Genomic DNA, 26,560 nt, shown 5'->3' on the forward strand with positions numbered 1-26,560 from the left:
TCCTGGACGCTATGGAAGACTAGTGATTTTGTTGTTGTAAATTCAGCACCCAGACAACAAGTCATAGTCTACCTCAGTGTCCAGAACTCAGGCATCAATGACACCTCAAGCTTTTAGTAGAGACATAATCGTACAACGCTTAGGAAGAGTGGACTCTTTTTTTTAAATTGTGGGATGCACTATAACCTATTGTCATTTCCGATGGCTTATTTGTTCTTTGACGTTTCATCATAAATTCACATATTGTATGTCTTTTACCATTAAAGGAAACTCCTCTTGATTGAGAGGTGTCTTTTATTCTTCTTTTAAAATATAACGGCTTTTGTCAGTTCTGTGTTTAGGCTACATCTGATGTTAAAATGGACACGTTTCGGCCATAAGGGCTTCAATCATCAGATGCTGGGTCCATTGTGAGTGTTGATATGGAATAAATACTCATACTTAATCCTCTTCATTCCTATGTGGAACACAAGTTTTCCATGAGAGAGCACCACTGCTGCTGATCTCCAGTCTTTTTGGGAATGTTATTCCATGACGGGCCACAGTCCATTTCCTTCGCCACGGTTCTTCTCCAGGATTCTTGTCTAACTTAATAAATACTCAGTATGAATAAATACTCAAAGATTAATACTAGCTAACTTGGTTAGAGTTGAGCACATCTTATTGAACTTTATATACCTGATATTACCAGTGTGAGCTATGAACTACCATCCATGATAAGTAATGGGATTAATATATTTTGAAAATGCAAATGTGTTGAAATATGTTATAAAACAATGGATTATGTGTTGTGATTTCTTATTCGATCAAGTCTTATGAAATCTTTGCGTAGGTACTTTAACTTTTTCTTTAGTGTTACCAATCAGAAGGTTATTACCACTGTAATAACACAATGCACACACTCTGTTTACAGATATCATTCCATAGACATTGAGTGGCAAATAGTAAGTAGTAAGCCTTGGACAGGTAAGCCTTGTCTACGCCAGACATCCCATAGTGCCAAATGACTATGATGTATAATTTCCCAGCAGTATAGCCTTTACAATTTTGTGAAATTCTAGACCTCTATAAATGCATTCGCCGCAAGGAAAGAAGAATGTATTGAAGGAAATTAGTTGTATTTATTGCATTTACAGTAGTTACTGGATGAAAAGAGAGATGGACAGATTAAATGGAAGCCTAATGACAGCCATTTGTAATAGCTTTTTTTGAATATGAATATGCATCACAGAGAGTAACAATGAGAGTGGGCGTTACCTTCAACTCTGAGATCAGTGTAGGATGTTTCCATGGTTACTACCATGGCAACCTTTACTAAAAAACAGACATCGGCCTAGAACAAATCAGTATGAAATAGTCTGATTTCCATGGCCTCGAGGGTCATTGTTGGTGAAACTCAACAACCCTTTCACTGTGCTGTAGAAATACATCTCTATGGAAAAGGGGCATGCTGTAGATAGCTGGATAATTGAATGGTGCCTCAACTGAAATGGCCAGACAACCAAAAGATAAATATATAAATATATAACTGCTGCAATAATATCAGGCTATACTGCAGGAAGAATAATCTCCAAGGTCTTTTTGCAAAATGGAGCATTAAAATGGCCTGAAGTACAGTGAAAAGATTGTTTTATACAGTGCATTTTGAAATTAATCCATAATAGATGATACCAAGCTGAACTCAATGTTGGAGAAATACCTTTGGGATCATTTTAGCAGTAGACCTCCTCTGTCTAAATTTGTATTAGGTCATTAATTGTGCCATAGGGTTAGGTTGGGTGGGTTTGAAACAGGGGCTCAGCAGCAATAGCCTACCGAAATGGCTTTTCAAGCATAGATCCAATAGTCTCAAAATCAATTTCTTAAAGATCTAATGCAGCTGCTTTTATCTCAATATCAAATAATTTATGGGTAACAATTAAGTACCTTACTGTGATTGTTTTCAATTAAAATGGTCAATATATATATATATATTTCTAATATCAAAAAGAAATTTATCAAGCAATAATTTTACAGACAGAAAACTAGCTGTTCACGAGGCCTTTAATGAGCAAGGATATGATACTACACCCAAAACATCACGTTTACATAAATTGATAGTGTTATTATTGGTTTATTTGTAATTATTTGCATTATTTTATTTGGGAAAGGTCATTTTTAACGTGACTCCAGCTGGCTTTCTGCAGAAACATGACAAATCATGATCCACACATACAGTGCTTTTGGAAAGTATTCAGACCCCTTGACTTTTTCCACATTTTGTTATGTTTACAGCCTTCTCCTAAAATTGATTGACGAGGAAAATATTCAGACACTTTACGCAGTACTTTGTTGAAGCACCACTGGCAGCGATTACAGCCTCGAGTCGTCTTGGGTATGACGCTACAAGCTTGGCACACCTATATTTAGGGAGTTTCTCCCATTCTTCTCTGCAAATCCTATCAAGCTCTGCCAGGTTGGATTGGGAGTGTCGCTGCACAGCGTTTTTCAGGTCTCTCCAGAGATGTTTTATCGGGTTCAAGTCAGGGCTCTGGCTGGGCCATCAAGGACATTCAGAGTCATTGTACTGTTGGAAGGTAAACCTTCGCCCGAGTCTGAGGCCCTGAGTGCTCCGGAGTAGGTTTTCATCAAGGATATCTCTGTACTTTGCTCTGTTCAGCTTTCCTTCGATCCTGACTAGTCTCCCAGTCCCTGCCGCTGAAAAACATCCCCACAGCATGATGCTGCCACCACCATGCTTCACAGTAGGGATGGTGCCAGGTTTCCTCCAGACGTGACGCTTAGAGTTCAGGCCAAAGAGTTCAACCATGGTTTCATCAGACCAGAGAATCTTGTTTCTCATGGCACGAGAGTCCTTTAGGTGCAATTTTGCAAACTCCGGGCGGGCTTTCATGTGCCTTTATACTGAGGAATGGCTTCCATCTGGCCACTCTACCATAAAGGCCTCATTGGTGGAGTGCTGCAGAGATGGTTGTCCTTCTGGAAGGTTCTCCCATCTCCACAGAGGAGCTCTGTCAGAGTGACCATCTCTGTCAGAGTGACCATCGGGTTCTTGGTCACCTCCCTTACCAAGGCCCTTCTTCCTCGATTGCTCAGTTTGGCCGGGCCGCAAGCTCAAGGAAGAGTCTTGGTGGTTCCAAACTTCTTTCATTTACGAATGATGGAGGAACTGTGTTCGTGGGGACCTTCAATGCTGCAGAAAACAGCATGACATCACCAACAAAGCCAGAACAAGTTATAATTTGTCTCATAGAATCTTCAAAACGAAGTATGAATGAAGTCAAAGACTGTGGTGTTTGCTGTGTATTAGCAATAATTTATGAAACTCAACAGAAAAAACTATAGTGCACTATAGTGCCTTTCCAAATCATGTCCAATCAATTTAATTTACCACAGATTGACTCCAATTAAGTTGTAGAAACATCTGAAGGATGATCAATGGAAACAGGATGCACCTGAGCAAAATGTCGAGTCTCATAACAAAGGGTCTGAATACATATGTAAAGATATTTCATTTTTTAATTTGTTTAAAAATAAATTTGCAAACATTTCTAATAACCTGTTTTTGCACTATCATTATGGGGTATTGTGTGTAGATTGAGGGAAATTTTTTATTTAATCAATTTTAGAATAAGGCTGTAACGTAACAAAATGTGGAAAAGGGAAGGGGTTTGAATACTTTACGAATGCACTATATATTCAATCACATAGATAACATAATATAACCATATGTGGATATTGCAATAATAATAATGAGACTATGATTAACCATGTTTTAATATTGAAGGATAAACTGCCAAATAACCTACTGCATATTTGCTAGAGTACTCTTATTTCTCCTGTCGTATTCAAATGTAAAACAACCGGAGAACATTCAGAATCATAGTTTGTTTGATTACAGTCATTGGACCAGAGCGGTTTCAATTGAACACGCTCAGCACATTACTTTGGACGGGTTGTGAATAGATACAGTACAGCTGTGACCGGAAGTGACTTTTCATAGTACGCAAGTAAAGGATTTTAGTTAACCCTTTTCCTAACCTTAACCTAATTATCATAACCTGCTACGAAAAAGTAACTTACGGTCATGGATGTATACTCAAAGATGTGTTCTATCTGTGCCACCACATAGTCGAAACCTTTTGGACGAGCATCTGCTAGTGTCTACTGAATGACATCACTTCATCCAAACATTCCCACACCTTCCCTGCAACTCTCAAGCCTCTCTGCTGGAGGGTAATGGATTGGAAGATGAAAAGTTAAAGTTTTCAGTAAGTGAATACATTGCACTATGTTATTTACGTATTCATTTTACACATTTGTTTGTGGATGCTTTATGTATGCATAAGAGGTACGTGATAACTCATTTGCGTGTAACAACAACAAACGTTTTAGCTAATGTTAGCTAGCTAACTTTTTTTGGCCAAATTCTGCTAGCTAACTATGGCGTTCTGTGAAGCTACTCAACCAAATTAGCTATTTTGGCAACTAACGTTACGGTATACGTATTTTGTTGTTCTCATAAAACAATGTTAGCCAGCTTACGTTAGTGAGTTAGCAACAAAAGTTACTTTCCTAGCTAGTTAGCCAGCTAGCTACCGAGACTATCGTTAGATCTGGTCCATCGCGCGATGACAACGAATTGGCTGGTCATTTATTTATTTAACCTTTATTTAACTAGGCAAGTCAGTTAAGAACAAATTCTTATCAAAAGGCAAAATGCCTCCTGCGAGGACGGGGGCCTGGGATTAAAAATAAAAACAATATAAATATAGAACAAAACACATCACAAGGGAAACAACACTACATAAAGAGAAATGAGGCAACAACATAGCAAGGTAGCAACACAAAACATGGTACAAACATTACTGGGCACAGACAACAGCACAAAGGGCAAGAAGGTTGAGACAACAATACATCATAACTGCCATCTGCTAACATCTTCAGTCTGAGTGTTATTTTTGGCTGTAAATTACTTTTGTGTAGTGGCATCAATATACCATTGCTGTAACTCAGAGTAAAGATGTTGACAGAGTGATGGATAACGTTTTCTTATGGGCGCACAGGGTGGCATACCTTTAAGCACTTTGGTCCACGCTCATACGACGGATCGCCACTAGTGCAAGCGCACCCGACGTCAGTGGTAGAAAGTATTGTATTTATGATAAATGGTACCCTGCACACGCAGAGAAGGGTCAGAGAGGAAGATGCGAAGCATTAGTATGTATGGGCAACTTTTTTGCATAAACGCCTTCCCACCTTTGAGACAATGACTCCCGTTATTAGGGCGGAGACATTAACATTTCATTATTGTATACAGATTTCTGGAAAACTTCTCCAGACAGCACTCTCTGGCAACATTTATACTTTTGGGTCTACTCTACAAATCATTGATTGGGTTCGACTATGCAATGGACACGCAATGGACCAGAGCTATGCCATCATGTGTGTAACTAAGCTAAAGCTAGCCTGCAGGCTGCGCGAGTTCCAAATCAAAGTTTTTGTTTACTTGGCGGTCTAGACGTCAGACATCTTTTCAATTAAAGTAATTAATTTATAAAATCCCAAAAACAAATTCAGACTGGACGTGCTGTTTAGCAGATGACTAACCAGTTACAGAAATCCACATATTGCTTTGCTAGATGATTATTTTATTATGACCAGATAACAATGCCATCTATTCAGTTCCCATTATAGCATGGACTCATTGGCATTGACTCATTGGCATAAAACCAGATAGAGCTAGGCCTATATTTAAGTAATAAGGCCCAAGGGGGTGTGGTATATGGCCAATATACCATGGCAATGAGCTGTGCTTATGCACAACACAACACAGAGTGCCTGTATACAGCCCTTAGCCGTGGTGTATTGGCCATATACCACAATCCCCAGAGGTGCCTTGCTGCTATTATAAACTGGTTACCAATGTAATTAGAGCAGTAAAAATAAACGTTTTGTCATATCCGTGGTATACGGTCTGATATACCACAGCTTTCAGCCAATCAGCCTTCAGGGCTCGAACCACCCAGTTTATAATATATTATTTACACAATCTATTTTTTTAGTCTCTTTCTACTGGCATTTTCTTTCTTTGACACATTTGATTTCTTATTTCTATTGAATGTTAACATATTTTCTGTATGAGGATTATTGATCGGGTTTTTCTGTATCAGTGTATGAGTTGATTGTGGTTATTTTGGCCTGTGTAGGATGTCCTGTTTAAGATGATTGAACTCACAAACCAGAGACCCTGAAGGGAGTCCTGGACCCCTGACTACTAGCCCAGCCTGCCAGCGATGTCTCCCAAAGTGCCTGGCCATGGCAGGGCGGAGGACACGGCGGTACAGGTCGCTGTTCGAGTGCGCCCCCTGCTGCCCAAGGAGCTGCTGCACAGCCACGAGAGCTGCATGACGGCTGACCCTGAGCAGCGCAGGGTCACTCTGGGTCACGACCGACACTTTCACTGTGACTTCCTGTTTGAGGAGACCAGCTGCCAGGAGGAGGTGTACGCTGTGTGTGTCCAGCCCCTCATAGAGGCCTTCTTTCAGGGCTTCAACGCCACTGTCTTCGCCTATGGTCAGACAGGCTCTGGGAAGACATACACTATCGGGGAGGCCAACCTTTGTGAGTTTCTGGTTTCTTCCCAGCTACCTGCAATGTTTGGTCATTTAATAATTTTTGTTCTACACCTTTTGAGTTCCATCAGAGGAGATGTGCTAGCTTGTAGTGTAGTGGAGTGGAGAATAGATGCACATCTTCTGGTGTGTGATATAGAAATGCTGATATGCAGAGAGTTCACACCCATCCTGGAAGCCAACTGCACTTCCTACAATTCAGCTGCCACAGCCTGCGGGAACAGTCCATACCAGACAGGCTTGCCATCTGAGCTACTGGTGTGTGAGATGGCAAATCTGTGTGGGTGGGTTATGGTTACAACACAGAGCGTGTGTGTTTGTGTGTGATGAAGTATGTGTTATATTAGATCAGTTCTGTGGTGCATGTGTGTGTCAGAGGTACGTGTTCCTTCAATGAAAACTGAAGCTGCAGGCAATGGTTTTATATACGTACATACTTAATTATCCTCAGAGAGGTTACTAGGCTATACCATACAGGGTATATGAACCCAGTCTCTGTGTGTAGCTTCCTTTAGGGATGAGGAGCAGGGCATCATCCCCAGGGCTGTGGCTGAGGTCTTCAAGCTGCTGGATGAGAATGACCTCAGTGACTTTTCTGTCCGAGTGTCTTACCTGGAGGTGTACAAGGAGGACTTCAGGGACCTGCTGGAGGTGGAGACAGCCAGCAAGGACATCCACATCAGAGAGGATGACAAGGGCAACATTGGTATGGATATTTGTTTGTTTGTTTTTCCAACAAATATTTATCACAAACAAGCATCTCTCTGTTTTGTCAGGGATCTTAAAGTTCAACATGAGGGTAGGGAGGAGTCAAAGTCATGTGTGTTAGCTATTCATGTCCCTGTCTGTGCTCGTGTGTGCGCTTCCCTGCAGTGCTGTGCGGGGTGAAGGAGTGTGAAGTGGAGGGGCTGGACGAGGTGCTGAGCCTGCTGGAGTCTGGCAACACGGCCAGACACACAGGTGCCACCCAAATGAACCCCCACTCTAGCCGCTCACACACCATCTTCAGTGTGCACATGGACCAGCGCAGTGGCAACTCCCGGGCCCATGGTAACCCCACCACGGGCACCGGGCCTCACGTCCTCTCCTCTAAGTTCCACTTTGTGGACCTAGCGGGGTCGGAGAGGATCCTCCGCACGGGGAACACAGGGGAGAGGCTGAAGGAGAGCATCCAGATCAACAGTGGGCTGCTGGCCCTGGGGAATGTCATAGGAGCCCTGGGAGACCCCAAGAGGAGAGGCACCCACATACCATACAGGGACTCCAAAATCACCAGGTATGTAGTCATCTAACATTTGGGGACTCATAAAATTGTGTGCAGGGTATATTGTTTTTCCTCCTTTTTTTGCAAATAATTTAAGTCTGACATTTAAATTCTGTATTCAGGATCTTGAAAGATTCTCTGGGAGGAAACGCCAAGACGCTGATGATTGCATGCATCAGCCCCTCCTCTGCGGACTTTGACGAGAGCCTGAACACACTGAACTACGCCAAGCGAGCCCGCAACATCCAGAACCGGGCCACGGTGAACTGCCGAGGAGAGCCGGACCGTGTGGAGGGGCTGGAGCAGCAGATCCGGGCACTTCGCAGGGCCCTTGAGAACCGCCAACGCTCAGAGACCCGTATCATCGCCCGCTCGGACCCAGACAGGCGATTGCGCCCCGGAGAGGGAGAGCTCATCAGACTGCAAGCCCAGAGTGCCCACTACAGGACCTGCACTGACACTGCATACAGGTGAGATGAAATACACACAAACTGCGTTCATTTTCTTGATAATCACTGGCATTAAGTTCAGTAGTTGACTAGAAGTAATATTATCAGTTTCATAAACAGTTTCATAAAAGGGCAGTTTGTTGTTAGGATAGATGTGTGTGTGGGTGTTGTGTTTGGCTAATGAGCTCAGGAGTAGTTGTCTGAATATGTAAGTCTGTGTACCCATCCCCAGGTTGCTGTGTGAGCTGCAGGGTGAGGGGGTGCTGACTGCGGAGCAAGGCCTGCGGGTGAAGGACTGGCTGTGTTCTGTGGAGGAAGAACGCAGCGGCCTGACCACTGCCTCAGGACCTGACAGCGGCATCGAGAGCAGCTCCACCGAGGACACCTCCGCTCTGAGGAGGGGGGGGGCTGCAGTCAAGAACCAGGTCATACACACATTAACAATCACTACATCGCTCACTACATATTCATAAAGCTCCTATTTATTCAAAGAAAAGGCTTAACAAAATATTTTATCTTATCAACAAGAGGTTCATCCTAGGGCTGGGTAATATATCATATTTTAAGGTATACCGGTATGGACCCACATACTGCTATGGGTTTTTACAATGCTGTTTATAGCGATATGTTGATACAGTGCTAAGTAAGTTAACAGTTCCAAAAAGTGGACTACTTCATGGTCAGTTTTGGATAACGTTTTCATATGTATGCACATGGTGGCATACTTTTAAACACTTTGGTCCATGCTCATCTGTCCGATCACTAGTGCATGCGCACCCAACGCTAGAGGTTGAAAGTATTTTCTTGTGGATAAATGATTCCCGGCACACACAGATAAGGTTCCGAGAGGAAGAGGTGAAGAGAGAGGTTTCACTGCTCATAAAACATATTTAGAATGTTTATTTTTCAGAAACATAAAATACTGTTAAATACCGCCATACTGTCAAAATATTTAAAAAGATGTGATATTTTGGCCATATCGCCCAGCCTTAGTTCATCCTATCCTAAAAGCATTCAAACAACCTGATGGAATTATGGTGGTAAGGCATCAATCATCTCACCGAACAATCCAGGAAGTGTTGTTGTGCTCTGTGACTCACAATGTATCTGTCATTGAACCCCACAGGAGGCAGAGAGTGGTGGGGAGGAGTTGGGCCGTAAGAGGGAGGAGAGTGTGGCTCAGCTCCAGGGCCAGGTCCAGCAGCTGGAGAGAGAGAACACAGACTTCCTGGCTGCTCTGGAGGACGCTATGGAGCAGTACAAACAGCAGGTCAGAACTACACAGAATTTTGACTTCTTAATGGCATTTTGGTGTTCAACATGACAGCACTGTAATCATCAAAGAATAAATGCAAATACATTTTGCCTCATTTCTTAGTCTGTCCTCACTTGCCTCCAATATTTCAGTACTAGTCTCCGTAGATAATAATTTACATCTTGAGAGATGATCAAAATTGTTCATTGTTTCAATTATTTTCTCCCCCTCCCCTAGAGTGATAAGCTGCAGGAGCAGCAGGACGTGATAGTGGAGCTGCAGTGTCTGCTCTCGGGGCCAGGTTTACCGAGGTTGGGATTACACCTGACACCACGCCCCCACACCGCCCCCCAGGGCTCCACAAGCCACTCCCACAACGGACTCACCAACAGACAGGTACCTGACTGATCAGCACCTCTTAGTAGTGGAATGAAAACTGGCATGAAGTTCCACAGTCTCAACGTTAATCAGTAGTGTGTTCCACAGTGTATGTCGCTGTGTGCTATGAGTGTGACTGTGTTGGCTGTAGGTTGGTCCACTGGGCTGTGTGGAGAGCAGCTCGTTTGGTGACCAGATCCAGTGTGGTTATGGTCAATCTTCTTATGACCACGAGGACCTGGGAGAGGGAGAGGTGAAGGACTCTGAGGAGGAGGACACTTATGTCAACATGAGCCACGACAGACGGAAGTATGCAGAGAATATAACATCTTTATTTAAAACTGAGTGAGATCAGGCAGATTATAGAATGCCCAAGCATCATTGACTGTCTAGGTTATTGATGGCTACTGTATGTATCTCTTAGACACGTGAATCTGACTTGGACTAAGAGAGATATTATGGGTGGATCAGCAGTTGGAGGGAGAGGTCTCCTGTCTCAGCTGCCTGGGCTGCCTGCCTCTGAACAATTCTCCACCAGGCGTCCATGTGAGTCCCACCGCAGGACGGGGCCTAATCAAATTCTAAATTAACTCATTCAAATTCTAAATGAACTAATTCACATTTAAGTTGACTGTGGAAGCACTAACATGTGTTTGCATCCCCTTCTCTCTGTGCAGCCAACTCTAGTGTAGGGGAGAGCTCAGTGGGTTTGGGGTCAGAGTGGGGCCTGCTACAGGCCCAGCAGAAGATCAGAGAGCTGTCTGTCACCATCCGCATGAAGGAGGAGCTCATCAGAGAACTGGTCAAGACAGGTACATACCTAAGACCATTCCTTCCTGGCTTTCTATATGATGGCAATCACATGCCTGTTTTCTCCCCATAAACAATACGTAATGTACCATGGAGTGGTGGGACAGATGTTATCATGTGTTACTGTAGGTAAGGACGCCCAGGCTCTGAACAGGCAGTACACCCGTAAGATCTCTGCCCTGGAGGGGGAAGCTGAACAGGCCAGGCAGGAGGTCCAGGAGGCCCAGAGACAGCTTCAGGACCTGGAGAAACATGAGAAGGAGACCAGCGGTGTCACTGACAGGACCAGGGCCCAGGAGTGTCGCAGGAAGATAGCTGCAGCACAGAGCAAAGTACAGGTCTGTCTGTCTGAGCCAGACTCCTACACTAATGCATACTGCACACTCGTAACATCAGTTAGTGTGTCTGCTCATAGTGGATGTTTGTACTAGAGGTCGGCATCGCTGATTTAATTAGGGCCGATTTCAAGTTTTCATAGCAATCGGTAATCAGCCTTTTTGGACACCGATTATGGCTGATTACATTGCAATCCACGAGGAGACTGCGTGGCAGGCTGACCACCTGTTACGGCAGGCTGACCACCTGTTACGCGAGTGCAGTAACAAAAGGACCTTGTGGCTGCAAGGAGCCAAGGTATGTTGCTAGCTAGCATTAAACTTATCTTATTAAAAAAACAATCAATCTTCACATAATCACTAGTTAACTACACATGGTTGATGATATTACCAGGTTAACTAGCTTGTCCTGCGTTGCATATAATCAATGCGATGCCTGTTAATTTATCATCAAATCACAGCCTACTTCAACTTTGCCAAACGGTTGACAATTTAACAAAAGCACATTCGCTAAAAAAGCACAATTGTTGCACAAATGTACCTAACCATAAACATCAATGCCTTCATTAATATCAATACACAGAAGTATATTTTTTTAAACCTGCATATTTAGTTCAAATAAATGCATGTTAGCAGGCAATATTAACTTGGGAAATTGTGTCACTTCTCTTGCATTCAGTGCAAGCAAAGTTAGGGTATATGCAGCAGCTTGGGCCGCTTGGCTCGTTGCGAACTGTGTAAAGACCTAACAAAGTCCCTAATTAATTTGCCAGAATTTTACATAATTATGACATAACATTGAAGGTTGTGCAATGTAACATCAATATTTAGACTTAGGGTTGCCACCCGTTTGATAAAATAAGGAACGGTTCCGTATTTGACTGACAGAATAAACGTTTTGTTTTCGAAATGATAGTTTCCGGATTTGACCATATTAATGACCAAAGGAACCACCAGCTTTCATATGTTCTCATGTTCTGAGAAAGGAACTTAAACTTTAGTGTCACAACTTCCGCCGAAGTTGGTGCCACTACTTGTTCCTGCGTAGTTCGGCGGTCGTCCGATCTACGTTTCTTTTTTCATTTGTTTTGTCTTGATTGTACACACATGGTTCCCATTACGTTATAATTTATTCCCTATTTAACCCTCTAGTTCCCACATGGTTTTGTGCGTGTTTGTTCTTTGTTTAGTGTTCAAGACTTCTGTGAGCTGGTGTGTTTTCCCTGCGTGGACATTTTGTTGTTTCTTTTCGAGTAAAGTACGTCTTTTACTCAGTTCTGTGTTCTGCGCCTGACTCCGTCCTAACTGCTGCACATTGACACATGACAGTTAGCTTTTTTAAATGGCACTTATTGCACTTTTACTTTCTTCTCACTGTTTTTGCATTATTTAAACCAAATTGAAGATGTTTCATTATTTATTTGAGACTAAATTGATTTTATTTTTGTATTATATTAAGTTAAAATAAGTGTCCATTGTTCATTCAGTAGTGTTGTAATTGTCATTATTACAAATATATATAAAAATAAAAGCGTCCGATTTAATCGGTATTTGGCTTTTTTGGTCCTCCAATAATCGGCATTGAAAAATCACAATCGGCTGACCTCTAGTTTGTACTCTCCTGTGTCGGTTTATTCATATTTGTGTGTGTGGGCGTGTGTGTGTGCGCGTTAGGTCCTGAGCCAGCGTCAGAGGGACACGGCGCAGCTGGCCTCACTGTCTGCACAGAGCGAGCGGCGTGTTTCGGAGCTGGAGCGCAGCGTGCAGGGCATGAGGCAGCAGCAGGAGCAGCTGCAGAGACGTCTGCGACACGAGAGCCAACAGAAACGACGCCTGGAGACAGAGATGCAGCGACGCACGCACAGAGTCAAGGTGCAGCCCTGGAGAATGTAGAATACCTGCTAAGAAACAGAGTGGAGCAGGACAATGCTGTGGTTTTTACAGATTGGCATTTGTCACATCCAAAAGTTTTCAGTGATCACATGACGTCAACCCTTGACTAATTTGCATTCATAGCGTATTACGAACACTCCACTGTGGCCTAAATTCTGTGGACAGAATTCCAACATGTAACTAACACCTGCATTATGCATAGCAGCTATTTCTAAGCAGCTATTTCCCCACATCAGTTTTCTCAAATGAAAGAAGGACTAGGCAGTTTGATGCCAATTATATTGTTGCTATTAGAATAAGAAGCCTGCCTACCTTGGTATCCCTCTGTTTTTACTGAATACTCCTTCTTTCCCTCCCTCTTTCCCTCCCTCTTTCCCTCCCTCTTTCCCTCCCTCTTTCCATCCCTCTTTCCATCCCTCTTTCCCTCCCTCTTTCCATCCCTCTTTCCATCCCTCTTTCCATCCCTCCCTCCCCAGGAGTTGGAGATAAAGAATGAACAGCAGCAGAAGATCCTGAGGATAAAGACGGAGGAGATTGCTGCCTTCCAGAGACAGAGACGCAGCGGCAGCAACGGCTCTGTCATATCACTGGAGGAGCAACTGGTGTGACATGGGTCTTCTACAATGCTTATGAAGCATTTATATAGCACATATAAACAGATGAAGTATTTATACACCAGTTAGTTATACAATAGGCATAGAATCTCAAAAGCATTTATACAGATGTTACATACAAACCATGCAGTAGTTCTACACCATTTATAAAGTAATTCTATGGCCTTTTAAAGTATTTTATGTGGTTTTACTCATAGTTTCCTCTATATATGAGCCAAGGACATATAGCAACTAAAAACTAGCCTGGCCAGGAGATCAGCTGGCTACATATTTATCCAAAAAGCATGTTTCAACATCCAAAGGCTTTATTTCCATTGTTAAGAGTGAAAGATGAAAAATGTCTCGTATCCCTCAGCAACTAAATGCAGCTGAGTTTCCCCTGTGCGTTTCTGTATATCTCACACTCATAGTACATATTGAGTGGAGAGAGTCTCAAGTCATTATCTTATGTGCCTGGACAGGCCCAGAGCTCACACTGACACTCACACTGGACCAGTGTGATACGCGGCCACCATACTGAACTCTGTGAGAAAGCCTGTTTTAGTGGGTCTCTTAGCATGGTCTTTTTAATGAATAGAGTAAGAGACCTGGCAGTCTGTGTGATGGAGATTGGTGCGATATAGATCAATACACTGACTGATGGGCAATCAACAACAAAAACTCCTAGCTGCCTGTCAGTTATAGATTTACAATGTTGTGGGGCACAAGTGTTTAATTATTTCTTGTCCGGGCTTCCAATGAGCAAAATGGCTGGTCTTGTTATTGAACATTCTTCAGATGTGGGATGTGTCTACATTTGCCCCTTTTGTGTGCAATGTGAGTTACGTCTGAAATACTGAGTTCCTTTGTACGGTACTACCGTGTTTCATTGTGGATCCAAATGAAGTGTGTCTGCATGTGTTCCTGTGCGTGCAGAAGATTGAGGAGCAGAAACGCTGGCTGGATGAGGAGATGGAAAGTGTTCTGGAGCAGAGGAAAGGACTGGAGGACCTGGAGGGAGAGCTGACCAAGAGGGAACAGATCTTAGCCAAGAAGGAGGCCCTGCTGCAGGAGCGCAGTGGTCTGGAAACCAAAAGACTCCGCTCAAGTCAGGTACACACACATTAAACAAACCCCACACACTCAGTGGCCCTTCAGGTATAGTGGTTTGCCAAGCTAATTTCAATGTAATTATTTACTGTACTCATTGATAAATCATTAATAAATCTAGTACGGCCGAGTAGCGTCTTTCCTTCAACTGTAGTATATCTCTTCGCTCCCCGTAGGCCCTCAGTGAGGACCTGGTGACGTTGTCTGGCCGTATCGAGTCTCTGGAGCGGGAGCTGAGTGAGAGGAACGGCCTGCTCCGCAGCAGCAGTGCCCAGGACTCCCAGCAGATCCGCCAGGAGATCAACAACCTGCGCCAGGAGAAGGACACACTGCTCAAACAGAGAGTGGAGCTGGATGACAAACTACGGCAGGGTAGTCTGCTCTCACCAGAGGTCAGAGACCCTACAGGCTTACAGAAGCTTCTAACACCGCCCCAACACTTCTCTGTGGATTCTTTCCATACGTAGTATTTGTATAGTTTCTGTAGTTTGGCGTGTTAGGTTCTGAGTGTCAATGCAGGCGGTGCCCCTGTAGTTTGGTATATTGTGTGTGTTCCTGTATCCCCCCCCCCCCCATTTCAACCCCTGTGGTTCTCTTTGTTCTGTCCCCAGGAGGAGCGGTCTGTGTTCCAGCTGGACGAGGCAATCGAGGCTCTGGACGCGGCTATAGAGTATAAGAACGAGGCCATCACCCAGAGACAAAGGCAGCTGAGGGCCTCTGCCAGCATGCTCTCCCAGTGGGAGATGAACCTTATGGCCAAACTCAGCTACCTGTCTGCCTCAGAGACCCGTGCACTGCTCTGCAAGTACTTTGACAAGGTCTGTCTGTGTGTCCCTCTTCCCTGCTGTTGTGGTTTTCACTGTGTCCGCTCAAATACATGGCCGCATAGTCAATGTGTACACGGCAAGTCTCCATTCTGATTCAAAGCAGCATGGAAATGGAGTGAGAGAAAGATTGGGAATGTAAGTTGTTTGTGTGTGTAGGTGGTGTCGCTGCGGGAGGAGGAGCGTAAGCTGCAGCTGGCCCTGGCAGATCTAGAGATGCGTGGTGAGGAGCAGCTGCAGCTGGTGCAGTGGCTGGAGAACGCTCTGGACCGCACACAGCTCGACACGGACCGCAGGCTCACACAGCAGCAGAAGGAGCACGAGAGGAGTGTACAGCTACTGCTGCAGCAGTGCCGAGGTGGGCCTCACACACAAATAAATACACACACCTGTAGGATTTAGGCAGAACATGTCAGAATATAACCAACATTTTTTGTTTTCAACAAAGATCTAGGCACACTTTGTTGCTCCACCTCAAGACAACAAAATGAGACACGGGAACAACTACCCCTTTCTATTTTTAAGATATATATTGTTGATATTTTATCTCCATTCAGTTTGCCATGTCTATACCTTCCATTCAACCCTCCCACACCCATTGTGATAACAGCCACCAGGCCCATTATCTGCAGCGCAGTGTTCCTCAGGTATTGTTGTGGTCCCCCTGATGTTTACTTCCCTACAGAGCAAATGGACGAGGGCCTGGCGGGGAGGCAGAGGCAGTACGAAGGCTGGATCCATAACCTCAGTAAAGAGCTCAACCACTACAAGGCTGCCAACCTGGAACTGAGCAACCGGTTCAGGGAGCTGTGTGGCAACGCCAGCCAGCCCATGGAGCAGGGAAAGGGTACTGTATGGCTCATTTTGGATAGGGACATGCTATTGTCATTTTTTTACAAAGCGCCCTTGTCAATAGGTAAAGTACATTAATGTAACATAATGTAGGTAAGATAAGATAACAGAAGGCATCGGTATAAAAAACATAATCCAATCTCTGATTTCTGTTAAAATAATCCTCATCTGCTCAAATACTCAGACATCTGCTCTCTCAGATAAAAAATTAATAAAAAGTACATATGTAAAATGCACATCTGTCAGGGAATAATAAGTATTCAACATTCAGTGTTTGAGTATTCTGTCCTAGTCTGTCCTGTTCAGTGCTGGGCTGTGAGGCATGTGAATATTCATTATTTTAAATGTTGGGTTGCAATTCCAGTCTTTGAGGGCAGAACAGCAGGCAGTGGCAGTGTGGAGAGGCTGAGCCGAGGCCCAGACGACAGCCGTAGGGGAGGGCCAGGGGAGCCAGAGAGACCAACCAGGTCCCGGGAGGAAATAAGGGAGCTGGTCAACGCCCCTCTCCCTGCCACATGGAGGCGCTCTTCCCTCCCCACCGAGGACCCCTGCGGCATGGAGGAGCTACAGCAGCGGGTGGCCGTGGAGACGCCTGTAAACCGGGTGGTTCAGACAGGCACGGGGCCTTGGAGTGGGACAACATCTCTGCCATTTGCCAAATCACGCAGAGAGTCCCGCCGATCCAGCCTCAACACCGGACCACTGATCTCAAACAATTCCAGAATTGATGTGAGGAAAAATCCTGTTTAAAAGCACAAGGACCTCATGGTAGAATCGAGTTGAAATGCAAAAGGACCTTACAGCAGAATTCAGTTTAAAATGAAACAGAATCAAGTTCAATTCCACGTGTCAAAATTGACTCTTTTTTTCCTGTTTTTGTACTGTTAAAATGATGTATTTGTTTTATAAACTGTATATCTTTTGTATTCATCCCTTTCTCATGTTTCTATATTTGTAGTTTTATAAATAAATGTTGAAGAATGCTCTTCGTTTTCTATATCAAGCACTTTTCTTTTCATCCGTGTAATTCATCCGCTTGTACAATAATAGACGTTGTCATCATAAACAGGTTATACTGTTCAGTGTGGCTATTTTGTCATCACTACCCATTTCTGTATGTGAAATAAAATATGATTCTTGCTTCTGTAATCTTTGACTGACTAATATATTGTAAAGGCATAATATAAAAAATATTGAAAGTCGTGGTTTGGTGACTAAATAATTATAAAAATTGCTATCTTAAATGCATAAAGCCATATATTTGGACATCAATCAATCAAATGTATTTTATGAAGCCCTTTTTACATCAGCAGTAGTCACAAAGTGCTATACAGAAACCCAGCCTAAAACCCCAATGCAGATGTAGAAGCACGGTGGCTAGGAAAAAACTCCCTAGAAGGGTGGAACCAGGCTCAGAGGGGTGGCCAGTCAGAATTAGAATACTAGAATGGGAATGAAATGTAATTATGATGGGATAAAGATCAACCATTTTGGTTAGGGAGTTGGTCAACCATGGTATGACAGTGCTGTGATAAAAGACTGGAAAATAATGAATTTGAAGAATGTAACTGCACTGTATGATTGTTAGTGCGCTAGCCAGACAGTTTTAGAGGAATGATTCCATAAATGTTTCCATTAACTGCCAATATGACATTACATTCAAACAATGCAGTCACTCCACAGCCATACACTGGCTGAAATCAATTGATGACAAGTTGTAAATGCAACAGGTTATTGTATCATATATCACTCACAGCTTTAAAATAAAATGAAAATGTAGACATTTATGGTCTGTTTACATATACATTATAAATCAATAAAATGTATTCATAATGCCCTTTTTACATCAGCCAATGTCACAAAGTGCTGAACAGAAACCCAGCCTAAAACCCCAAACAGCAAGCAATGCAGATGTAGAAGCACATTACATGACCAAAAGTATGTGGACACCTGCTCACCGAACATCTCATTCTAAAACCACGGGCATTAGTACGGAGTTCCTCCCACCTTTGCTATAACAGCCTCCACCTCTTCTGGGAAGGCCTTCCACTCTGGGACCTGCTTACATTCAGGCACAAGAGCATTAATGACGTTGAGCACTGATGTTGGACGATTAGGCCTGGCTTACAGTCAGCGCTACAATTCATCCCAAAGGTGTTCGATGGGGTTGAGGTCAGGGCATTGTGCAGGCCAGTCAAGTTCTTCGACACCAATCTCGACAAACCATTTGTGTATGGACCTTGCTTCGTACACGGGGGCATTGTCATGCTAAAACAGGAAAGGGCCTTCCCTAAACTGTTGCCACAAAGTGGGATGCACAGAATTGTCTAGAATGTCATTATATGCTGTAGCGTTAAGATTTCCTTTCACTGGAACTAAGGGGCCTAGCCCGAAAAAAGAAAAACAGCCCCAGACCATTATTTCTCCTCCACCAAACTTCTCAGCTGGCACTATGCATTGAGGCAGGTAGATTTCTCCTGGCATCCACCAAATCCAGAGTTGTCTGTCGGACTGCCAGATGGTGAAGCATGGTTCATCACTCCAGAGAACGAGTCCAATGGCAAGAGCCTTACACCACTCCAGCCGATGCTTGGCATTGCGCACGTTGATCTTATGCTTGTGTGCGTCTGCTCGGCCATGGAAACCCATGTCATGAAGCTCCCGACAAAAACAATTATTGTGCTGGCGTTGCTTCCAGATGCAGTTTGGAGCTCGGCAGTGAGAGTTGCAACAGAAGGCAGATGATTTTTACACACAATGCACTTCAGCACTCGGCAGTCCCGTTCTGTGAGCTTGTATGGTCTCCCACTTCGCGGCTGAGCTGTTGTTGCTCTTAGACATTTCCACTTCACAATAACAGCACTTACAGTTGACCAGGTCAGCTCGAGCAGGGCAGAAATTTGATGACCTGACTTGTTGGAAAGGTGGCATCCTATTACAGTGCCACGTTGAAAGTCACTGAGCTCTTTAGTAAGGCCATTATACTGTCAATGTTTGTCTATGGAGATTGCATGCCGTTGTGCTTGATTTTATACACCTGTCAGAAACGGGTGAGGCTGAAATAGCCAAATCCCCAAATTTGAAGGGGTGTCCAAATACTTATGTATATATAGTGTATTTTAGAGACTATTTATACAAAAAAATGGGTATATAAACTGTATTTATAGTTATGACTATTTTAGGTTGACAATTATTATATTTTTTCTGATGTATAACATGCCTTTTATTTTCCGGCATAAGAAAAATCAGGATTATGCCTCTACTGCCACTCATTCCAATTAGACTGGTTTCACCACATTCTGGAACTAGTAATTAAATCATCTCTCTATGTGGTCAGTTCTCTTATGGCTGTGACTTGTGTAGATATAAGAAGAATACATGGCCATTAAGGACAGCTCATTCCCATAGGGCGGCGCACAATTGGCCCAGCGTCGTCCGGGTTTGGGGAGGGTTTGGCCGGGGTAGTCCGTCATTGTAAAATATGAATTTGTTCTTAACTCACTTACCTAGTTAAATAAAGGTTCAATAAAATTCTTCCAAGACGTTCAAATGTTCATAGATGACCAGCAGGGTCAAATAATAACAACCGTGGTTATAGAGGGTGCACCCTAGAACTAAACGTTAGTAAATGATCACACAGTACACCAGATAGGGCAGGAGAATTTGACATCACATTTCACTAAAAGGACAGACGGACCCTATGCCACCGCACATAGTCTATAAATTAGTTATGCTGCTACAGAGGGCAAATATAGCACACAAGGATTTATAATACTGATCTCACGATCCTGGATCAATTTAAGGGGCAAAAAATGTACGAGCATGCCAGGAGTCGAACCTAGAATCTTCTGATCCGTAGTCAGACGCGTTATCCATTGCGCCACAAGCCCAGTACTGGTATATCCTGCCAAAATAGCTATCTTGTAATCAATTACTGTACATATGCAAAAACGTATAATATGATACAAATTCTAGTTAGGTGGATAACGTTAGCTAGCAGGCTAACGTTAGCTAGGTTAGGGATTAGGATTAAGGTTATAGAATTAAATTCAGGAGTTCGGTTAAAGGTTTACTGTTAAATTAGGGTATGTGCTGACAACCGGGCACCCCCATAACAATTCACCCCTCTCCTACTAATATATAGGCAATGTTCTGAACGTTTAATCTCACTCAGTACAGCAGCCCGGGCCCCGATTTTGGGTTGGCAACTGTGTAGCCTGCGTGATGATTACAAAGACTCTCGAATAATGCTAACGTTAGCTACTGCTAAACGCTACTGTAGCTAGCTAACGCTACTGTAGCTAGCTAACGCTACTGTAGCTAGCTAACGCTACTTATAGCATTACATATGCCTCTCTTGGTGATAATGCATAGTTTCCGCAGAGCCTTTTTATTGGGATGAACTGAAAAGACATCACATCACGTGAGAATCTCATTTTGTGATTTGGATGGGTGGTGCAAAAATAAAAGTAACGAGCTTGCCAGGAGTCGAACCTAGAATCTTCTGATCCGTAGTCAGACGCGTTATCCATTGCGCCACAAGCCCGCTGATGGATCTAATAGGCATACCAGCAATTTTGTAATTGGTCAATTTCAGGTAAACGATTTGTAGTGAAATTGTATGTGATTGGTTAGCATAAAGCTAGCAGCATGGTCAATCCAGCGTCTACAATAGCCATACAGTGTTGACTGTGATGCAGATTCTGCAGAAATCAGGGAATTCATACTTCGTGGATCACAGCAGAGCTGTTGAGAAGGGAGTTTGTATTTTTACAGGACGTACCGCCCTCAGCATTGTTACAAAATTTGGGAAGCTGTGTGGTACAGACAGAGCTCGATTTGCAACCTGGTTTCAGAGTATTTCGTATTATTCTGTACCTAAATCCGAAGATGTTCCACTTAGTATGATATGTTACATTTCGTATGGTATGTATTAATTTGTGCATGTCCAATAACACATTTGTATGATATATTATGAATTTGAATGTACAACTTGTTTCAAATTTGCAAAACATGATATGTTACGAATTCTAGCTAGGTGTTAATGTTAGCTATCTGGCTTGAGAGTATAAAAAAACACTTTTGATGTACAGTGCTTGGCAACCAACAATATACCGCTGGTTTGGTGCTTGTTCACTGGGACGATTCTAACTGGAACACCCCCCCCCCCCTCCCTCGTAAGCAAGCTACGCAAACCAGCCAATAAGATGCCATGTTGAGTAGGCGAAGGCAAGACAAACTCAAACCAAATACCCATTGGCTAACAATAAAGTGGCAAGGGGAATCACCAATATACCCCTGTTACACTTATACTCCTCTGTAAACTGGTCATCTCTGTATACCCGTCACAAGACCCACTGGTTGATGCTTATTTATAAAAGCCTCTTAGGCCTCACTTCCCCCTATCTGAGATACCTACTGCAGTCCCCATCCACACCCGTTCTGCCTGTCACATTCTGTTAAATTAAAGATCCCCAAAGCACACACATCCCTGGGTCGCTCGTCTTTTTTTGTCCGCTGCTGCTAGCGACTGGAACGAGATGCAACAAACACTCAAACTCGACACTTTTATCTCAATCTCTTCATTCAAAGACTCAATCATTGACACTCTTACTGACATACCATGTGTTGTACTGCTACCATGCTGTGTTGTCATGGGTTGCTGGCTTGCTATGTTGTTGTCGTCTCTCTTTATGGAGTGTTGTGTTGTCTCTCTTGTCGTGATGTGTGTTTTGTCCTATAATTTATATTTTATTTTTAATTCCAGCCCCCATCTCTGCAGGAGACCTTTTGCCTTTTGGTAGGCCGTCATTATAAATAAGAATTTGTTCTTAACTGACTTGCCTAGTTAATTAAATAAAGTCTGGGCATTCCTACTTCTTTGTGCTTCATTCTGTTACGAGGATTTGTCAACGTGAATTTGTATTTCAACAGGACCTCCCGTCCCCACCTACTGTCAACCAATCATGTAAATACAGAGCAATATGGAGCCCTCCATTTGGGGTGGGCATCTGTGTTGTGTAGTTAAATGTTGTGAATATCCTGCGTAATGATAACAAAGAGCTAACGTTACTTACCTAACATTGGCCTCTAGCGATAACAATGGATATTTTCTGCAGATACTTTTTATTTGAATGCACTGAATAGACATAACATCATGTGAGAATCTCGTTCTGTGATTTGGAAGGAAAAGGAAGTGAACGAGCTTGCCAGGAGTCGAACCTAGAATCTTCTGATCCGTAGTCAGACGCGTTATCCATTGCGCCACAAGCCCGCTTCTGATTTTAGACCACAATTGCTTCTTTATCATTGGTTGATTCCTGGTAACGTTGTGCAATGTCATGGCGTGATTTCTTCGGAGGCGGACAACTATATGATTGGGTCTCACCCTGCTGTTAATATTCGGGGACTTCAAAGATTTTCCTATATGCATTTTTTGTCCTTTGGGTGGTGGACCATTCTTGATACACACGGGAAACTGTTGAGCGTGAAATTCCAAGCAGTGTTGCAGTTCTTCACACACAAACCGGTGTGCGTGGCACCTACTACTGTGCCATATCTGGTTCAAAGACACTTCACACTCTGAATGGCACACATACATAATCCATGTCTCGAGCCTTAAAAATAATTATTTAACCTGTCTCTTCCCCTTCATCTACATTGATTGAAGTGGACTTTACAAGTGACATCAATAAGGGATCATAGCTTTTCCCACTAGCACTAACTAGCACTGGGAAAATGTACTTGATACTATTGTGATGTGTTGTTGTCTCACCTACAGTAGCTATTTTAAGATGAATGCACTAATTGTAAGTCACTCTGGATATGAGTGTCTGATAAATTACTAAAATGTAAATGTAAAATGGATTCACCTGGTCAGTCAAGGAAAGAGCAATGTTTCCTAATGTTGTGTACACTATGTGTAGATTAAACTAAGCTTCATAAACTAGGTTTTTACACATTTGTGCACCTGCAAAATACATATTGTTGTCTTGTAGGTTTACCGACTGACATGCTGTCTTTTAGCTTTCTCCAGACAAGCCTAAAGAGCACCTCTTCCTGTTAGCTGAGCTGTAATTACAGGTTGACAGACTGGGGCCATCTCCATGGCCCTCTGCTAGGTTCTGAGTGAATAGGTGGATTCTAAGCTTTTCAGTAGATCTGAGTTTTAATAATATCCATCACACTACTTTGAAATATCTGTAAGAAAATAATTTGATATAAAAACTGATCATTGCAGACAGCCGTCGTGCAATCTGATATGAGACAATGGTGTTCGCTCCACATTGTTGCATGTAGCCAAGCAGTTCTCTGAGAGTTGCAGTGTGGAAAGTGTTGTAATTAAGACGAAGCGACAAAAGGACATGGATTTATTAACCATGTCTGCTATAGGAGCCATGTTGACCTACTTATATAGTTGTTGTGTTGTGCTGTCTATGGGTTTTTCTGTCTTGGTATATTCCAATTCATTTCTAGGCTAGTCCTACAGTAGTGGGCACTATGTTGGGTCACGGGTCATGGTCACATGTAGGCCTATATAGACACACAGGTGTCCAGTAATTAGGGATGCATAGGTAAGGAGAGCATACTATTCTTGCTCAACCCTCTTGTTAACCCTTTGGAACTATGATATGGCAGATGGTAATTACATCTGCCAGTATCGAATTCTTGTTATTTTAATATTTGCTGCTAATAAATGGACAAAAGACCCAACTAAAAGGTTCAGGTCTGGAAAGCAGATATGTTTTGCAAGCATTTACGAACATTTGCAATCCAGCCTGTGCTGGCTAGGCTACATCTGCCCTTTTCCTAATTTGATGATGGTCATCAAATGTTGTATGCATATTATGGAACATACGTTTGTAGAAACCATTTGTTGATAAATTGTTTTTCACCCCCATTTCTTTAATCGAAATGTGTTTGTTATTCATTGTTGACTGTTAGTGTCAAATAGCCTACCATTTGAATTGTTTGACTTTATGGATTCCTACACTAGATGGCGCCAAATGACTGGAACCTTTTTACTCATATCCTTCCAGGAGGAAGGAGCGACTTCACCTAAATTCAAAACGGAAAAGTTTGTATCCTTTTTTCCCTGCCCTTGATGCCGAGTCCTTGCGGAACTAAAGGAGTCGATGACACGAAGGGGGGTAAGTAAATGGTGATCGTTTCGTTTAACTTTCTAGTAGGATTTCCGTCCTATTTCCATCATAAACCCGTAAACCCATAAACTCATAAACCCACCCACTGCAGTCATTTCAGATGTGCAATGAATGGCCCATAGCCTCCTCCCAACATTATTCCATACGGAGGCTCAACTAATACAATTTTGACACATAATACATAATAATGGTGTATGCATTTTGAACTCTACTTATGGAAAATAAGCTTGATCGGTCAAATACTGTGTCATATAGGCCTAATCAATACTAATTTTAAAGAACAACTTTGCGGCCAGTTGCCCATCCCTTGCTTAGGCTATGTGTTTGACACCCATCCAAGACACCAGTCGAAGACACCTTATTTCGGACATTTGTGGCGCGCGTCAATTTACTGGAAAATCGCAACGAAATCAATTGTAAAGAAATATCTCTCACACACAGACACGCACGCACACAGACGCACACACACACACGCACGCACATGTTGCCAGGTTACCTTGTTGTTGTTGGCCTAATTTACCAACGTATAACAACTGACTCACACACGTGCATCGAAATGGCGTGTCTCAATGATATGTCAACATGTTATTGTTTAATATAAGGAGGCATGTAATAATGCAAACAAATTCAAACACATGAAACATGTTATTATCATTTAATGTTAAAAATCTATAATTCTAGATCTCTGAAACTGTGCATTGCCATTTGTTAGAACACAACTTTAGTTCTAAAATTACATATTGAACACTTTCATTAATTTGCTAACCAACTGCAATAACAAAGCCAATTTAGGACTATACAAATCATTTTAAAGTCTTGTCTGCACCAAACATGGAAAAGATTGCATTTGACTTCTTCAAACAAAACAAGGATTCTTTGTGCAGTGAATATAATTCCTAGGTTTAGTGTGTATTATATTCGCATATTAGAAAAAATATCTTATAGAACATTGATTGTAGTTTGTAAACTTTTTTAGAAGATGAGAATATGCATTGGGGGAGAAATATAAAATATAAACTATCTATTGTAGAGTAGGATGTTTGTGTCTCGACTATAACTTTGGTGATTTAATACCATAATTTCTGATATATTACAAAACATCTGACACAAACAATTAGCAATCCTATATTACAATGTTGAAACAAATTGAAATAGACCTAACATTTATGAAATTCTCTTAATTGCCTCATTAAGATTATATATTCATTTTCGATTACAAACGTTATGGAGGTTATGCCTAGAGCATATCATATCCCATTGACTTTACAGTATGATAACACGAGGAATGAAAAAGCATTAATCGAGCACTAGATGTCGGTATAACCCAAGTCAGTTGGACCATTATTCAAGCCTCTTCATGAATTTCTTATAGGCCCATCCTCTCTTTTCAGAATACGGTCAAACCACGGGTCAGTGACATAAAATTAAGATTAAAAAGTCTATACGCACTTCAGCATTATTCGATGTAATCGATTTACGGATTGTAAAAAACTGCTATTTGGGATATATTTCAACAATTTGATCTGGAGATTCAGCAGGTTAATATGTGTGAATAAAGGCTATGGAAAGAGATCATTTTTAGGCTGACCTGGGTAACATCACTGCAGGCATTTTATTTTGATAAACGATTTTACAATGCATTATCTGACAATGGCTCGCACAATTGGTTAACAAGCTAGTAATCCGTCTGTCTATAGAGACACAAGCACTTAACCTAACCTTAAATTACCCTCTCTACAAGGAGAGACCGGACTCAGTGAAAGCACCACTTTGTTATAACAAAACCCAGGGTTTAGAGGTCAAGAACTGACCCGCTATCTCCGCGACGTGTTCTGTCACTGCCTGAGCCATCAACCCCACAAAGTCCCTCGTGACATTAGTCCATGACATGAGTCTATGATCGATTAATGAATATTTTTATCCATTCGAAAATCCATTTGTGTGTGAGATAAAGATTGCGCGTGTGTGTATTTAAAGTGTATTTTTCACATGTGCAAGTA

The 26,560-nt window shown here is 42.6% G+C and overlaps 1 protein-coding gene and 2 non-coding genes across 5 annotated transcripts; 1 reads left to right on the top strand and 2 right to left on the bottom strand.

The window, feature by feature from the left end:
- Positions 1 to 3,991: 3,991 nt before the first annotated feature.
- Positions 3,992 to 17,547, top strand: LOC124035684 (kinesin-like protein kif7). Of its 3 annotated transcripts, none has more exons than XM_046349268.1 (20): positions 3,992 to 4,271; positions 6,210 to 6,624; positions 7,141 to 7,341; positions 7,509 to 7,911; positions 8,022 to 8,369; positions 8,581 to 8,773; positions 9,475 to 9,618; positions 9,841 to 9,999; positions 10,133 to 10,290; positions 10,406 to 10,527; positions 10,659 to 10,793; positions 10,921 to 11,129; positions 12,801 to 12,998; positions 13,496 to 13,621; positions 14,552 to 14,725; positions 14,899 to 15,114; positions 15,334 to 15,540; positions 15,706 to 15,904; positions 16,232 to 16,393; positions 16,757 to 17,547. In XM_046349268.1, exons 2-20 carry the CDS (start codon positions 6,297 to 6,299, stop codon positions 17,146 to 17,148), a joined length of 4,074 nt encoding a protein of 1,357 aa, XP_046205224.1. In that variant the 5' UTR covers positions 3,992 to 4,271; positions 6,210 to 6,296; the 3' UTR covers positions 17,149 to 17,547. The 3 variants fall into 3 exon arrangements, with proteins under 3 accessions (XP_046205224.1, XP_046205222.1, XP_046205225.1); XM_046349266.1 differs by having other exon boundaries at positions 3,993 to 4,271; positions 14,549 to 14,725; XM_046349269.1 differs by having other exon boundaries at positions 3,993 to 4,271; positions 14,549 to 14,725; positions 16,763 to 17,547.
- Positions 17,548 to 20,871: 3,324 nt separating this feature from the next.
- Positions 20,872 to 20,944, bottom strand: trnar-acg. Its single transcript has one exon. It is a non-coding gene; the product is annotated as a tRNA-Arg (tRNA).
- A 1,655-nt stretch (positions 20,945 to 22,599) lies between these two features.
- Positions 22,600 to 22,672, bottom strand: trnar-acg. Its single transcript has one exon. It is a non-coding gene; the product is annotated as a tRNA-Arg (tRNA).
- Positions 22,673 to 26,560: the final 3,888 nt, after the last annotated feature.

The sequence above is a fragment of the Oncorhynchus gorbuscha genome, linkage group LG05 (assembly GCF_021184085.1).
Source record: "Oncorhynchus gorbuscha isolate QuinsamMale2020 ecotype Even-year linkage group LG05, OgorEven_v1.0, whole genome shotgun sequence".
NCBI classification, from domain to species: domain Eukaryota; kingdom Metazoa; phylum Chordata; class Actinopteri; order Salmoniformes; family Salmonidae; genus Oncorhynchus; species Oncorhynchus gorbuscha.

What these genes read in the sequence shown, in the direction of transcription:
- LOC124035684 (XM_046349266.1), top strand. Translation starts at nt 6,297, where the DNA reads ATGTCTCCCAAAGTGCCTGGCCATGGCAGGGCGGAGGACACGGCGGTA. An exon ending in CAGAGAACTGGTCAAGACAG is followed by an intron (nt 10,794 to 10,920) that starts GTACATACCTAA and finishes GTGTTACTGTAG; the next exon opens with GTAAGGACGCCCAGGCTCTG. An exon ending in ACTGCTGCAGCAGTGCCGAG is followed by an intron (nt 15,905 to 16,231) that starts GTGGGCCTCACA and finishes ACTTCCCTACAG; the next exon opens with AGCAAATGGACGAGGGCCTG.